This window comes from Oncorhynchus nerka, linkage group LG6 (assembly GCF_034236695.1).
Source record: "Oncorhynchus nerka isolate Pitt River linkage group LG6, Oner_Uvic_2.0, whole genome shotgun sequence".
Lineage (NCBI taxonomy): Eukaryota > Metazoa > Chordata > Actinopteri > Salmoniformes > Salmonidae > Oncorhynchus > Oncorhynchus nerka.
In genome coordinates, this window is record NC_088401.1 from 62,260,301 (window position 1) to 62,277,490 (window position 17,190).

The 17,190-nt window shown below is 41.7% G+C and overlaps 1 protein-coding gene across 5 annotated transcripts in view; it reads left to right on the plus strand.

The window, feature by feature from the left end:
* The window catches only part of glrbb (glycine receptor, beta b), a 63,957-nt gene extending 47,349 nt beyond the window's left edge, over positions 1-16,608 (plus strand). For all 5 annotated transcript variants that reach the window (XM_029662271.2, XM_029662273.2, XM_029662272.2 and 2 more), the window contains 5 exons: positions 770-852; positions 1,496-1,636; positions 7,073-7,225; positions 10,112-10,407; positions 15,737-16,608. In XM_029662271.2, coding sequence (XP_029518131.1) covers positions 770-852; positions 1,496-1,636; positions 7,073-7,225; positions 10,112-10,407; positions 15,737-16,030 — 967 coding nt within the window. In that variant the 3' untranslated portion in view covers positions 16,031-16,608. The remainder of the gene's footprint in view (positions 1-769; positions 853-1,495; positions 1,637-7,072; positions 7,226-10,111; positions 10,408-15,736) is intronic.
* The last annotated feature ends 582 nt before the right edge of the window (positions 16,609-17,190 follow it).

Below are 17,190 nucleotides of genomic sequence, written 5' to 3' on the forward strand. Positions count from 1 at the left end.
GAGAATGTTTAGTCCTCTTACACTCCCAAGTACTGAAGCTCGGCTGCTCGCCTGCTCAGCTGTTTACTTCTGATCCCATATTGGATACCCTATGTGTATTTTTATGTCACTCGGGGCTAAAAGCTATGAGTCACTCCCCAAGCTTACTGTGTTGTTGTGGTGATGTACTCTATGTACTGTTTATACATGATGTGGAAAGCTGTCAAAATACTAAAAATAGTACTCCTCTAAAATCTCAACCAAAACCCAAAGCTTTCATGTGCAAATGGACTGCTGGGAATAACATATGCAACTCTGCACAATACAGGTGTTGCTCACATTAAGAATGTATTTCCGGAGCCGAGGAAGCATCTTTTTCAATCATTCAGCAGTCGCCATTGTCTCTTAAATTATATAGCTTTGCGGTATTGATGAACAGATTTGGGAGGAAATGTTTTTAGATGAAAGTCTGAATCCCCAGCAGCTCTGTAATTCTCTTTCTACAGCCGTCTAGCTCACAGCTCATACTTAAATTCAAGGACACAGACATTTCTAATATATTTTTCAGTCAATTTGACCAGTTTAGACTACTTTTCACTAGAAGGAAGCATTTTATTGCAGTAGGTCACAATGAATTCAACATCAATCAGATAGATCTCAATTGATGGGTTTTTAAAAACATTCATCATTTCTAATTATGTCCACAGGCATAGGGTGGTATTGGCTGAAGAGCAACGTGGCATGAAACAAATCATCAATAGCATTAATTGAGGGTTCTGCATTTTGCCAGGTTGTCTGTCACTCTATCCTGTCCTTTGGACCTGACCCTGTTCCCCATGGATACGCAGCGCTGTAAGATGCAGCTGGAGAGCTGTGAGTAACTGATAATGGCTCGGTTTCACATGACCATATATGGTATCTGTTAAAGAGAGAGAGCTATAGTTATTACTGAATTCATGTAAATGATGTTTTTCAGTTACAGACCAATTGGTTTCATTTATATCCAGGTTGTTTTATTATGCATTGTTGGAACTGTCTGTTATGTGTTGTGATGTCTTTCCTGTTGTCTCTTTCCTGTCTCGTTTTGTTTATTTATTTAGCGCTGCCCTTGCCCTTCACCACTTCCCAGGCCGTCATCGTAAATAAGAATTTATTCTTAACTGACTTGCCTAAACAAATAAAATACATGTAATCACGCTAGCAAATGTATAGGACATGTAAATCAGTCTTTATTTCATGTTTGTTAGGGAAGGATTATAAGTAATTAAAGATGACTACTGGAAAATCGTATTATTAGCAGAGTGTGATTACTATTAATATAAAAATGGACTTCAAACAACATTGAGATATAGTGTAATCATGTCAGGATGGAGATTCATACACACTATTAACTGTTGTTGACGACGATGTGTGTTTGTGTGTTTGTGCGTGTGTGCCTGTGGATGCTTTCACGTGTGTGTGTGTATGTGTGTGTGTGTGTGTGTATGTGTGTGTGCCCGTCTCTCTGTGTCTACAGTTGGCTATACAACGGATGACCTGCAGTTTATGTGGCAGTCAGGAGACCCTGTCCAGATGGAGGAGATCGCCCTGCCCCAGTTTGATATCAAACAGGAGGACATAGAGTATGGTAACTGCACCAAATTCTATGCAGGGACAGGTAAGCTCCCCATAGGCATGACATACAAGTATTCTGTTTTCATTTGAGTGAAAACTACTGCTAGGAATTGCCAGGGATTTCACAATATGATATTATCACAATACTGATACAATCTGTATTGTTATTCAGTACTGTGATTGTATTGCTATTCCATTGCTCACCATATATGTGCTGCAGAGGGACAAGACAAAGCCATGACTCATGGATATAAAATAGGATGGCAGGTAGTCTAGTGGTTAGAGTATTGAGCCAGTAACCTAAAGGTTGCTGGTTCAAATATCTGAGCTGACACAATGAAAAATCTGTTCATGTGCCCTTGAGCAGGTCACTTAACCTTAATTTGCTCCAGGAGTTCCATAGTACTATGGCTGACCCTGTAAAACAACACATTTCACTGCCCCTACAGTTGAAGTCGGAAGTTTACATACACCTTAGCCAAATACATTTAAACTCAGTTTTTCACAATTCCTGACATTTAATCCTAGTAACAATTCCCTATTTTAGGTCAGTTAGGATCACCACAATACTTTAAGAATGTGAAATGTCAGAATAATAGAGAGAATGATTTATTTCAGCTTATATTTCTTTCATCACATTCCCAGTGGGTCAGAAGTTTACATACACTCAATTAGTATTTGGTAGCATTGCCTTAAAATTGTTCAACTTGGGTCAAACATTTAGGGTAGCCGTCCACAAGCTTCCCACAATAAGTTGGGTGAATTTTGGCTCATTCATCCTGGCAGAGCTTGTGTAATTGTGTCAGGTTTGTAGGCCTCCTTGCTTGCACACGCTTTTTCAATTCTGCCCACAAATTTTCTATGGGATTGAGGTCAGGGCTTTGTGATGGCCACTCCAAAACCTTGACTTTGTTGTCCTTAAGCCATTTTGCCACAACTTTGGAAGTATGGTAGGGGTCATTATCCATTTGGAAGACCTATTTGCGACCAAGCTTTAACAATCTGACTTATGTCTTGAGATGTTGCTTCAATATATCCACATAATTTTCCTTCCTCTTGATGCCATCTATTTTATGAAGTACATCAGTCCCTCCTTGCGCAAAGCACCCCACAACATGATGCTGCCACCCCCGTGCTACACAGTTGGGATGGTGTTCTTCAGCTTGCAAGCGTCCCCCTTTTTCCTCCTAACATAACGATGGTCAATTTGGCCAAACAGTTCTATTTTTGTTACATCAGACCAGAGGACATTTCTCCTAAAAGTACGATCTTTGTCTCCATGTGCAGTTACAAACCGTAGTCTTGCTTTTTTTGGAGTTTTTGGAGCAGTGGCTTCTTCCTAGCTGTGCGGCCTTTCAGGTTATGTCAATATAGGACTCGTTTTACTGTGGATACACATACTTGTGTACCTGATTCCTCCAGCATCTTCACAAGCTCCTTTGCTGTTGTTCTGGGATTGATTTGCACTTTTCGCACCAAAGTACATTAATCTCTAGGATGTCTCCTTTCTGAGCGGTATGACGGCTGCTTGGTCCCATGGTGTTTATACTTGCATACTATTGTTTGTACAGATGAATGTGGTACCTTCAGGCGTTTGGAAATTGCTTCCAAGGATGAACCAGACTTGTGGAGGTCTACAATTCTTGTGTAGGTCTACAATGATTCAAATTATGTCAATTAGCCTATCAGAAGCTTCTAAAGCCATGACATCATTTTCTGGATTTTTTAAAACTTGTGTCATGCACAAAGTAGATGTCCTAACTCACTTGCCAAAACTATAGTTTGTTAACAAGAAATTTGTGGAGTGGTTGAAAAACGAGTTTTCATGACTTCAAACTCAGTGTATGTAAACTTCCAACTTCAACTGTATCTGGTGAATATGACAATAAAAACAAGTATTTATTTTATATACTTTAAACAAATTAGCTCCCTATTTAAAATGAAGATGGAGAAGAAGATATGAAGGAAAAATACTGGAGTTTTGGTACTGTTACTGCCAACTAGCGTGAAATAATATTGCGATATTGCGACATTATTTGTTCAAGAATATGCAATGAAACCATATTGGACTGCTCTATTTTACTCAAGCCAGACTCTCTCTTGCATTTGGCATCAGTTGCAAGGCAATAATTATTGATAAAAAAATAAGAAATTAGCACAGTGAGAAATCCTTTGTACCAAACCAGTCTCCTGATTAAGCTTCGCCATTAACTGGAGCGTCACAGACTTTAATAAGCTTGGCTTAACAATGTAAAGCTCTGGCTTTTCCATTTCATCCATTCATTAATTATTCCTTGTAAATTGAAATGCTTACGTGGCTCGATACCAACGCTAAGATATAATTTTCTCATAAACTTCAAAGACTCCAAAGGCCTCAAAATAAACCAGTGTTCTATTTTACTTTTCAAAGTTGTATTTGCATGTGTTACATACAACAGTTTTTCATACTATCTCTGTAAGTTCTTCATTAATAAGAACTGTAGCACATGTAGTTGTATGTAGCTAATCTATCTAACTAGCTTTGGCCAACGCTTAAAATGGTGTCTCTTACACTACTCCTGCACATGCACATTGAAGAAACACACAGTAGTCTACATTGGTTGCCCTCATGCTCAATATAGCCTGGAGATATTAAAACTTTGATAGGTCATGCTTCGCTAAAGCACCTTAAAATCCCAGACCTTTTCCTCACCTGTCAGTGTGAGTAGCTAAATGTTAACTCTAAAAACAAAGCAACAAGTGTCACTGGAGGTTAGCACCGTTAGCTCTCAGTTCGAACACGACCCCTGCACACTCACACAGGGGAGCAACACAGCTGGAAGCAAGGCAACCTTTAATGGGGTTGTTGTGACAACCAAGCAAGACACAAAGATCACCGGGGGGAGCCCATTCTATGACACAGTTCCCCCCCACCCCTACGGCATGGCACACACATATGCACGCACACACACACAGAGGTGTGTAAACTTTCCCTCATTATTTAACTAGGCAAGTCTATTAAGAACAAATTTGAATGTACAATGACAGCCTAGGAACAGTGGGTGTGAACTGCCTTGTTCAAGGGCAGAACAACAGATTTTTACCTTGTCAGCTCAGGGATTCGATCGAGCAACCTTTCGGTTACTGGCCCAACGCTCTAACCACTAGGTTACCTGCCACCCTTATGCTAACCCTAAACCCCTACATGGTCTCAAAGCCTGGTTTAACAATCATTTCACACCTTGATTACATTGAGACAATCATATACAGTGTGTCTCTTTTTTTATTCGTGGGAATACTTGGGAACAGATTTCCTAAATTAGACTAATTTTTAGCTGAGTTCCAGGTGATTTTACAGTCTTTTTTGACCAAACCCCCCCCCACCAAAAAGTTAGAATAATAAAATACACAGCAGGATCGAATTACCGACCGGGGTGGGTCCCATTGATCAACAGTTATCATTTTCAAAACTACAAACATTTGCCTCCACTCTATCGCAAAATTAGTAGAACTGCATGAAAGTAAAAATGTTGCCGCAAACTTGCTTTAATACACTCCTAAGGATCGGACCCGATTTTTCAATTATCGCCTAAAATGACATACCCAAATCTAACTGCCTGTAGCTCAGGACCTGAAGCAAGGATATGCATATTCTTGGTACCATTTGGAAGAAAACACTTTTTTGAAGTTTGTGGAAATGTGAAATGAATTTAAGAGAATATAACACATTCGATCTGATAAAAGATAATAGTACCATCATCTTTGAAATGCAAGAGAAAGGCCATAATGTATTATTCCAGCCCAGGCGCAATTCAGTGTATGTGCAAAGTTACACAGATCCAATGAACCATTGCATATCTGTTCAAAATGTTGTATCAAGACTGCCCAAATGTGCCTAATTGGTTTATTAATACATTTTTCAAGTTCCTAATTGTGTACTCTCCTCAAACAATGTAATTGTATTATTTCACTGTAAACGCTACTGTAAATTGGACAGTGCAGTTAGATTAACAAGAATTTAAGCTTTCTGCCCATATCAGATATGTCTATGTCCTGGGATTTTTTTTGTTTGCTACTTACAGCCTCATGCTAATCACATTAGTCTATGTTAGCTCAACCGTTCCGCGGGGGGACACCGATCCCGTAGAGGTTAGAACGGCAACATTCTCTGTGTGCCCCATTGCAAAATGTGCAGAATTGCAGAGAAATTACTTTAAAACATAAAATGTTTCTATTGGAGTCATGAGGGGCTCCATTAAAATAATTTGCTCCCAGGAACATCTCTACAAGGTCCACCAAAAGGAATGGCAGGGCCTCACTACAGGGTCCACCAAGAGCAGCGTTTCCCAAACTAAGGGTTGCATTATTTAATTTTTTTCAATTGAAAAAGTAAACATTGACCATTTATTGCATCACTTTTTTTACATGGTGGGGTCATGAAAAATGTTTGATATCAAAATGGGGTCAGGGGCCAAAAACAATAAGTTTGGGAACACCTGACCGAGAGGCTTGGCAGGGGCATCGCTACAGGGTCTACTTAAGGGAAAGGTAGGTGCAGTTGCTAGGAAACAGGGCATGAAATCACAAGAGAGACATGTTTAAAGAGCCAATGCAGCCTTTTTTAAATCTCAATATAAAATCATTTCAGGGTAACAATTAAGTTCCTTACTGTGATTGTTTTCAATTAAAATGGTAAAAAAAAAAAAAAAATAGCTTCTAAGCAAAGAGCAATTTCTCAAACAAGATTTTGTTTTTTATTGATGTCAGCAGGCAGGGCAAAACTCCATCCCACCAAAACAGGCTGAAATTTCAGGCAGTATTTTCAAACAGATCTTTTGAAACACATGAAAATCACATTTTTGACTGCACTGGGCCTTTAATATAGTTACTCCAAAGCAGATAACGAGGGAAAGAAACAGTGAAACAGCAGTCTGTCTGGGACGTGAGATATCATGGTTATTCATAAAGGCAATTAAACAGTAGATCATTATCAGAGAGAGAGAGAGAGAGAAGGAGAGAGTGTGAGAGAGAGAGAGAGGAAGCTGACAAAATTGAATACGCCACGGGCTGCCCCTCCCCTCTTCTGTTCTGCTTCTGAAAGAATAATCCAAGAGGAAATAGCCCCCGGTGTTAGACGAGTTTGAGAACATGCACATTTATCCAGGAATATAGGGTATCTTGATGATGATGCACTCTCTTTCTGCTTGTCCTGAGTCAAACTCTTGGAAAATACTTGTTGTTCATTCTTTCGTTCATTCTTTCACTCACAGACCGATAGTCATCACAACAGTCATTTAGTGTTCATATTATTGTCTACCCAAATTCATTTTATATTCATTTGTTATGAACGTTTGACCCTACCGGTAGCTTGAAAAACTTTGTACACTTTAGTTTGTGAATTTACATATTATCCTAGACCAGGGAGTGTCAACCCTCACCTTACTGGTTGTGCAGGCTTTTGTTCCAGCCTTGCTCTATAACACTATCTTTACTCCTCTAGGCTACTACACATGTGTGGAGGTGATATTCACCCTGAGGAGGCAGGTGGGCTTCTACATGATGGGTGTCTATGCCCCCACACTGCTCATTGTGGTCCTCTCCTGGCTCTCCTTCTGGATCAACCCTGATGCCAGCGCTGCCAGGGTCCCTCTGGGTATGAACTTTAATCCCTACTCTAACCTCTAACCACAAACCCCTATCCTAACCACTAACCCCTATCCTAACCACTAACCCCTATCCTAACCACTAACCCTTATCCTAACCACTGACCCCTAACCCCTATCTTAACCACTGACCCATAACCCCTATTCTAACCACTGACTGACCCATAACCCGTATCCTAACCACTGACCCCTAACCCCTATCCTAACCACTGACTGACCCATAATCCCTATCCTAACCACCGACCCATAACCCCTAACCACTTACTGTTAGCTCATATCCTAAATACTGACCCCTAACCCCTATCCTAACCACGTACCCTTAACTTCTATCCTAACCACTAACCCCTGTCCTAACCCCATGTCACTGTGTCTGACTGTAGCTATTCTCCCATGTCACTGTCTGACTGTAGCTAGTCTCCCATGTCACTGTGTCTGACTGTAGGTAGTCTCCCATGTCACTGTATCTGACTGTAGCTAGTCTCCCATGTCACTGTGTCTGACTGTAGCTAGTTTCCCTTGTCACTGTGTCTGACTGTAGGTAGTCTCCCATGTCACTGTGTCTGACTGTAGCTAGTCTCCCATGTCACTGTGTCTGACTTTAGGTAGTCTCCCATGTCACTGTGTCTGACTTTAGGTGGTCTCCCATGTCACTGTGTCTGACTGTAGCTAGTCTCCCATGTCACTGTGTCTGACTTTAGGTAGTCTCCCATGTCACTGTGTCTGACTTTAGGTGGTCTCCCATGTCACTGTGTCTGACTGTAGCTAGTCTCCCATGTCACTGTGTCTGACTTTAGCTGGTCTCCCATGTCACTGTGTCTGACTTTAGGTAGTCTCCCATGTCACTGTGTCTGACTGTGGGTAGTCTCCCATGTCACTGTGCCTGACTTTACGTAGTCTCCCATGTCACTGTGTCTGACTGTAGCTAGTCTCCCATGTCACTGTGACTGACTGTAGCTAGTCTCCCATGTCACTGTGTCTGACTGTAGCTAGTCTCCCATGTCACTGTGTCTGACTGTAGCTAGTCTCCCATGTCACTGTGTCTGACTTTAGGTGGTCTCCCATGTCACTGTGTCTGACTGTAGCTAGTCTCCCATGTCACTGTGTCTGACTTTAGGTGGTCTCCCATGTCACTGTGTCTGACTTTAGGTAGTCTCCCATGTCACTGTGTCTGACTGTGGGTAGTCTCCCATGTCACTGTGCCTGACTTTACGTAGTCTCCCATGTCACTGTGTCTGACTGTAGCTAGTCTCCCATGTCACTGTGTCTGACTGTAGCTAGTCTCCCATGTCACTGTGTCTGACTGTAGCTAGTCTCCCATGTCACTGTGGTGTTGTCTGAATTTAGCCAAAAAAAATTTAACGGAATAATCCTACGTTTCGTTATTCTTTTGCTTTACTAATTGAAATAATAGTGAAATGTAGCGTGATTCAATTCGAATTTTGAGGCTGGTCTGACTTATTGAGGCATCAAATGCAGCCTAATATAGCCATCCATTTGACATCACTGCATGATGACATGAGAGTGGTTTACTGTTTTTCATATACTCTAGTATCCCATTTTACTGTTTCACTGTCTGCCTGAGGGAGTGCAATGTGAAGAGCAATGGAACCATCTATTGTCATTCCACTGTCTCCCCTACATGATACACAATATATCATGAAACAATTTATGTTGTATGAGTAACTTGCCTAGTCCATCATCAACAAGCCTGCACGAGTGGGAAATGTCAACTTCTCCCCGTGTGATGTCACTTCATCCATTCTGATGGGTCTGAGAGAGCTGTGTGGATAAGAGGACCATACATTGTTACTCCCCCACTCCCACCACTTCCGTCACTACCTCCTCCTCCTCTGTTTCCCCTCCAGCTGTTAGTCACTTTCCTCCCATCCCTCCATCTCCTCTGGAGGGCCACCTCATGACACCTCAGTAAATGGGATCAGCACAGGTCAGTCATCTCCTGTGTGTGTCCTTTCATTCACCTCGGTGTGTGGGTGCGTGTGTGTGTGCGTGTGTGTGTGTTGGCGTACATGTGATTAGATGTGTGGAGTACTTCCGTATACACTTCCTACTATGTGTGTCGTGTTGGACTCATTTTGTTCCCACAATACAGCGTCCCATCGGGGCCAAGCGTCAGCAAACAAAGCATTATGCTGTTTCAACAGAGCCAACACCTTCCCTGTGTTATGTAAAATAGGCCAGCTTGCATGCTGGGATGAAAAGGATTTCAGAGCTCGGTGAACTCCGATGGGGTTAGGTAATCATCCGAAATAAGGACCCCACGCTTTTATTTTGAGATATTTCTGCAGTCACTTATATAACGGCCTAGATTAATTGTCCAATCAGAGAGCCAAAACAATAGAAAATATCTCTTTATTATTGGTTGTGCTGTGAACCCACTTCATCACTAGAATTAGGAAGGTAGAAAGGTAAAGGAAGGTTCATGGGTTTATAATTGGGATCTTAGTACTGTATATCCTGGGATATGGGTTTGAATGTGAGTGTTTTATTACCACAGCCTAGTCCAGGTGATTCATATATCCATTATTCTGTACTGTACATCAGGGGCATTCAATTCCAACTGTCGAGGGCTGCTGTGTCTTCTCCCTGCTATTTACCACTCACCTGGTTTAGATCAAAGACTAGACCTCTGATTTAAAGGCAAGGATGAAAACTAGCAAATACTGCGACCCTCAAGGTCTGAAGTTGAATCTCCTTGTCTGCTGTGCATTCTATGTTGAGCATTAGAGAGTCGAGTCCCAATGCTAATTTGAGCTCCTTTGACACATCTACAAGTATCCCCAACACTAAGCTCTGCTCTCCTTCCCTGGATGTTTTAGTTGACAAGGTCACCTCTTCCCTCCCTGTTAACCTCCCAGGGATCCTCTCGGTGCTCTCCCTGTCTTCTGAGTGCACGTCCCTGGCGTCAGAGCTGCCCAAGGTTTCCTACGTGAAGGCCATCGACATCTGGCTGATCGCCTGCCTACTGTTTGGCTTCGCCTCCCTGGTGGAGTACGCCGTGGTGCAGGTGATGCTCAACAGCCCCAAGCGCATCGAGGCTGAGAAGGCCAAGATGGCATCCAAGGTGAAGGCAGAGGGTAAGGAGAAGGCGGCAGGCAAGAACAACACGGTCAATGGTACCAGCGAGACGCCCTGTCATGTCAGCACACTGCAGGTGGGTGAAGGAAAGGTGGGGAGGGGATGGGATGGGTGTTTGTGGGGAATGAGGTGGGGGGTGGGTGGGGTGTTGCTTGTGTACGTGAGTTTGCTTTCTGTAATTAGAAATAGGATGATCTAAGTCAGGATGAAGTTGTCTCCAGACACTGATTTAAGTCAGGATGTAGTTGTATCCAGACACTGATTTAAGTCAGGATGTAGTTGTATCCAGACACTGATCTAAGTCAGGATGAAGTTGTCTCCAGACACTGATCTAAGTCAGGATGAAGTTGTCTCCAGACACTGATCTAAGTCAGGATGAAGTTGTCTCCAGACACTGATCTAAGTCAGGATGAAGTTGTCTCCAGACACTGATCTAAGTCAGGGTGAAGTTGTCTCCAGACACTGATCTAAGTCAGGATGAAGTTGTCTCCAGACACTGATCTAAGTCAGGATGTAGTTGTCTCCAGACACTGATCTAAGTCAGGATGAAGTTGTCTCCAGACACTGATCTAAGTCAGGATGTAGTTGTCTCCAGACACTGATCTAAGTCAGGATGAAGTTGTCTCCAGACACTGATCTAAGTCAGGATGAAGTTGTCTCCAGACACTGATCTAAGTCAGGATGAAGTTGTCTCCAGACACTGATCTAAGTCCGGGTGAAGTTGTCTCCAGACACTGATCTAAGTCAGGATGTAGTTGTCTCCAGACACTGATCTAAGTCAGGATGAAGTTGTCTCCAGACACTGATCTAAGTCAGGATGTAGTTGTCTCCAGACACTGATTTAAGTCAGGATGTAGTTGTCTCCAGGCACTGATTTAAGTCAGGATGAAATTGATGTTTTCACTCACGAGACTCCCAGTTACACAACAAATGTTCCATTTGTTCCATAAAGATTATTTTTATATCCAAAATACCTCCGTTTGTTTGTTGCGTTATGTTCAGAAATCCACAGGAAAGAGCGGTCACGACAACGCAGACGAAAATTCCAAATAGTTTCTATAATGTCCACAGAAACATGTCAAACGTTTTTTATAATCAATCCTCAGGTTGTTTTTAAAATATATAATCGACAATATATCAACCGCAAATGTCTTTCACAGTAGGAGAGGGAAAAGTAATACCTATCCAAAGTCTGTTGCGCGAGCAAAACTCATGTGACCACTTGAAGCGATGTTATCGTTCTGGCTCATTTTTCTAAATAAAAGTCTGAAACTATGTCTGAAGACTGTTAACACCTTGAGGAAGCGATAGGAAAAGGAATCTGGATGGCTATCCAGACACTGATCTAAGTCAGGTTCATATCCCTTTAAATCCAGCAAAGGGAGGCTATGGAACATGGCGTTTTCAAAATAGAAGCCACTTCCTGGATGTAGTTGTCTCCAGACACTGATCTAAGTCAGGATGTAGTTGTATCCAGACACTGATTTAAGTCAGGATGAAGTTGTATCCAGACACTGATCTAAGTCAGGATGTAGTTGTATCCAGACACTGATCTAAGTCAGGATGAAGTTGTCTCCAGACACTGATCTAAGTCAGGATGAAGTTGTCTCCAGACACTGATCTAAGTCAGTATGAAGTTGTATCCAGACACTGATCTAAGTCAGGATGTAGTTGTATCCAGACACTGATCTAAGTCAGGATGTAGTTGTATCCAGACACTGATTTAAGTCAGGATGTAGTTGTCTCCAGACACTGATCTAAGTCAGGATGAAGTTGTCTCCAGACACTGATCTAAGTCAGGATGTAGTTGTCTCCAGACACTGATTTAAGTCAGGATGTAGTTGTATCCAGACACTGATCTAAGTCAGGATGTAGTTGTATCCAGACACTGATCTAAGTCAGGATGTAGTTGTCTCCAGACACTGATCTAAGTCAGGATGTAGTTGTCTCCAGACACTGATCTAAGTCAGGATGAAGTTGTATCCAGACACTGATCTAAGTCAGGATGTAGTTGTCTCCAGACACTGATCTAAGTCAGGATGAAGTTGTATCCAGACACTGATCTAAGTCAGGATGTAGTTGTCTCCAGACACTGATCTAAGTCAGGATGTAGTTGTCTCCAGACACTGATCTAAGTCAGGATGTAGTTGTCTCCAGACACTGATCTAAGTCAGGATGAAGTTGTATCCAGACACTGATCTAAGTCAGGATCAAGTTGTCTCCAGACACTGATCTAAGTCAGGATGAAGTTGTCTCCAGACACTGATCTAAGTCAGGATGAAGTTGTCTCCAGACACTGATCTAAGTCAGGATGAAGTTGTCTCCAGACACTGATCTAAGTCAGGATGAAGTTGTCTCCAGACACTGATCTAAGTCAGGGTGAAGTTGTCTCCAGACACTGATCTAAGTCAGGATGTAGTTGTCTCCAGACACTGATCTAAGTCAGGATGAAGTTGTCTCCAGACACATATCTAAGTCAGGATGTAGTTGTCTCCAGACACTGATTTAAGTCAGGATGTAGTTGTCTCCAGGCACTGATTTAAGTCAGGATGAAGTTGATGTTTTCACTCACGAGACTCCCAGTTACACAACAAATGTTCCGTTTGTTCCATAAAGATTATTTTTATATCCAAAATACCTCCGTTTGTTTGTTGCGTTATGTTCAGAAATCCACAGGAAAGAGCGGTCACGACAACGCAGACGAAAATTCCAAATAGTTTCTATAATGTCCACAGAAACATGTCAAACGTTTTTTATAATCAATCCTCAGGTTGTTTTTAAAATATATAATCGACAATATATCAACCGCAAATGTCTTTCACAGTAGGAGAGGGAAAAGTAATACCTATCCAAAGTCTGTTGCGCGAGCAAAACTCATGTGACCACTTGAAGCGATGTTATCGTTCTGGCTCATTTTTCTAAATAAAAGTCTGAAACTATGTCTGAAGACTGTTAACACCTTGAGGAAGCGATAGGAAAAGGAATCTGGTTCATATCCCTTTAAATCCAGCAAAGGGAGGCTATGGAACATGGCGTTTTCAAAATAGAAGCCACTTCCTGGATGTAGTTGTCTCCAGACACTGATCTAAGTCAGGATGTAGTTGTATCCAGACACTGATTTAAGTCAGGATGAAGTTGTATCCAGACACTGATCTAAGTCAGGATGTAGTTGTATCCAGACACTGATCTAAGTCAGGATGAAGTTGTATCCAGACACTGATCTAAGTCAGGATGAAGTTGTCTCCAGACACTGATCTAAGTCAGGATGTAGTTGTCTCCAGACACTGATCTAAGTCAGGATGTAGTTGTATCCAGACACTGATCTAAGTCAGGATGTAGTTGTATCCAGACACTGATTTAAGTCAGGATGTAGTTGTCTCCAGACACTGATCTAAGTCAGTATGAAGTTGTATCCAGACACTGATCTAAGTCAGGATGTAGTTGTCTCCAGACACTGATCTAAGTCAGGATGTAGTTGTATCCAGACACTGATCTAAGTCAGGATGTAGTTGTCTCCAGACACTGATCTAAGTCAGGATGAAGTTCTCCAGACACTGATCTAAGTCAGGATGAAGTTGTCTCCAGACACTGATCTAAGTCAGGATGAAGTTGTCTCCAGACACTGATCTAAGTCAGGATGTAGTTGTCTCCAGACACTGATCTAAGTCAGGATGTAGTTGTCTCCAGACACTGATCCAAGTCCGGATGAAGTTGTCTCCAGACACTGATCTAAGTCAGGATGAAGTTGTCTCCAGACACTGATCCAAGTCCGGATGAAGTTGTCACTAATGGATACAGACGCTTGCGTGTGTGCACGTTTGCGTGCATGTGTGTGTACTCGTGTGTGCGCGTGTGCTATCCTCACACTTAGTTGAATGACGAATGGTTAACCTTGTCCCTAGGCATGATTAGAGTGAAGTTAGCAATCTAAATGCTAAATAGATTGGACGATCCAATCATTCATAAATGCTAACATCTTCTGCACTCTTGCCTGGCACGGATAAAGATTGACACTCAGGTACAGATTTCGCTCCTGAAATGTAGTTTTAATTATACACTTCATTGAAATTACTTGACATTGTAATGTATGTTAGTCAAGACTTCAAGAGATCGCAAGAGACGCAAGAGATCAAATATGTTTTCGTATCAAATGTAAATTAAATGGACATCGATTTAATGAGATTAATGGTTAGAGTGGAAAAACTAGCAACTATATGATTAGTTTCTCAATTGCCCTGTAGCCCTTGAGGGAAGTTGATGAGAAAGATCGATGTTGAAATTTGGGTTTTTAGAAGCTTCCAGGTTAAGTCCTGAGCTTACAGACAAGTACTAAAAGGCATAGAAGTAGGCATTCTAGAGTTAAGTCAACAAGTTACTATATCATCTATATCATCATCTATACACAGATGATTTTGTATTTAGCAATCTATTGTAACAGCATGTCAATTCACCAAAGAAAACACGAGAGAAGACTTCCAGATTACATCTCCAAAACAGCAACATTAGGGATATTTTGCCACTGTCTATGGGTGCTATCAAAAGACAATGCATTAGATAATTGTGTATCTGTTGCATTGTCATCTCATTCAGAAAGAAACTGCCAGACACCACACCAATGCAAAACACCACTGCATGGTCAAAATGGCACCCTTTGTATATGCTAATATATATGGACACCAGTAATGATCAAACCAGCATCACTCAAAGTGTCTCTCTCCAGTAAGATCCTATAGAGAGGAATGCAGCTGATCTATCGCCCTGACGTTTGAAGCGTGACACCTTATGCGCTATCTCCATAGGGAACACACAACACAGCCAATGTCTACAGAAGGTAGGCATGTTAGCACCATCCTACCCTCCAACCACACTAGAACCATAGAACTTAGCTGACTGAAACTACACCAAACGGTCCTGAAAGGGAAGGCAAAGCACAATCATAAATTAACTCATGTCAGAATGTCACACAAATGAAGGCATTACTTGATTGGAATGAAGACATTTCTCTCTGGCTCTGGCCACTACTGCTCAGCATTGGCGGTTGGCAGTAAGGGAGGAGGATGACATGGGATGTGATTAGAGCTCTAGCTGACTCCTAGTTCATGGGCTGCCGAGATGTATGATGCCATTAGCTGAGAGAAAGTCAGAGAGCTGGAGAGTGACTGGATGGGAATGTTTGGAGTAGTGGGACTAATGCAATGTTTTCAATGGCTCCCATCACTACCTCACCACTAGGTGAGGCACTTGACCCCTAACCTGCTCAAGAGGCACTGCTTTTTTCCTGACCCTGTGCTCTCCCCAGCCTTCTGTGATTGTGTGTGTGGTGTGATTGTGGGGTGGGTACTCTGATAGCAAAAAGACCACTTCCCCATCAACAAAGTTATGTTTACCACCTTTCCCTTTTCCAGGGGGCAGAGATCCGGTGCAAAAAGGTGTGCACCTCCAAATCGGACCTGCGCACCAACGACTTCAGCATTGTTGGCTCACTGCCGCGGGACTTTGAGCTCTCGAACTTTGACTGCTACGGGAAGCCCATTACCTTGCCCCACGGCCTGAGCAAAAGCCAGGCCAAGGCCAAGAAACCGCCGCCGCCCAAGCCCATCATCCCCTCAGCTGCCAAGCGGGTCGACCTCTATGCCCGAGCCCTCTTCCCCTTCTCCTTTCTCTTCTTCAACGTCATCTATTGGTCCGTGTACTTGTGATCAGGGATAGAAGTGAAGGGTTTTAGGCCAGCTTGGCTAGTAGACCACATCTTTGCTTGTGATCATCTCGTATTTTGATCCATTCTTCCTTAATTTTTCAAGTTATTGATTTGTTGATCTGTTTATATTAATCTATATATTATTAACTATCATTATTGGCACTAGAACAATTATATCATCCATGAATTCATAATTATTGGCACTAGGAAGAGCGAGCATCCATCATAGGTGTAATTTGTGAGATGAATGATATAAATTATTTGACAATTTGAAAATCAATAAAGAATAAAAAATATTAACAATTTATGGAAAAAGAATACTGATGTAGTACTTAGTTAAAAGAAATCATAAGACACAGTACAAATAATTGTAAATTGGTCTCCATGTTTGAACTAGCAGGGTTTTAACGCAGACAGTCCTAGAATTTCAGAACGCATTCTGATATGTTAAAGAAATTGCATTGTGAAACCCAAACGTATTATGTCGAAGTCTCTCAAACGCTCTGGAGAACCGCACCAGGGTACCTCATTTCAAACGCTCTGGAGAACCGCACCAGGGTACCTCATTTCAAACGCTCTGGAGAACCGCACCAGGGTACCTCATTTCAAACGCTCTGGAGAACCGCACCAGGGTACCTCATTTCAAATTTGAAAACAACCCTAAAAATAGATTAAAGAAAGAATTAATCAAAAATATTAGTGTACATAGCCAGGTGCTTTTTGTCGCTGAGAGCAGGAACTTGCTCGCAAGATTGATAAGATGGCATCGGCACAAAGTTTACAATTGCATGTTAAAAATTGCTTATATGAATATAAATGCAGTATATTATATCTATGAATGTTTATTAAAGCTACAATATGTAATTTTTTGGGCGACCTGACCAAGTTCACGTAGAAAAGTGAGTTAAAGATCTGTAATTCTCATTGAAAGCAAGTCTAAGAAGTGGAAGATGTGCGCTATTTCTATGCTTCCCGTTCTTAAATTTAGTTTTTGTGTCTATTTGGTTTTGTACACCAGCTTCAAACAGCTGAAAATGCTATATTTTGGGATTTTGAAAATATATTTCACAGCGGTTTGAATGGTACAATGGTTCTCTACACGATGCATTGCTTGTTTTGTCACATAAACTAAAATTAGGCGAACTCTAATATTAAATACTA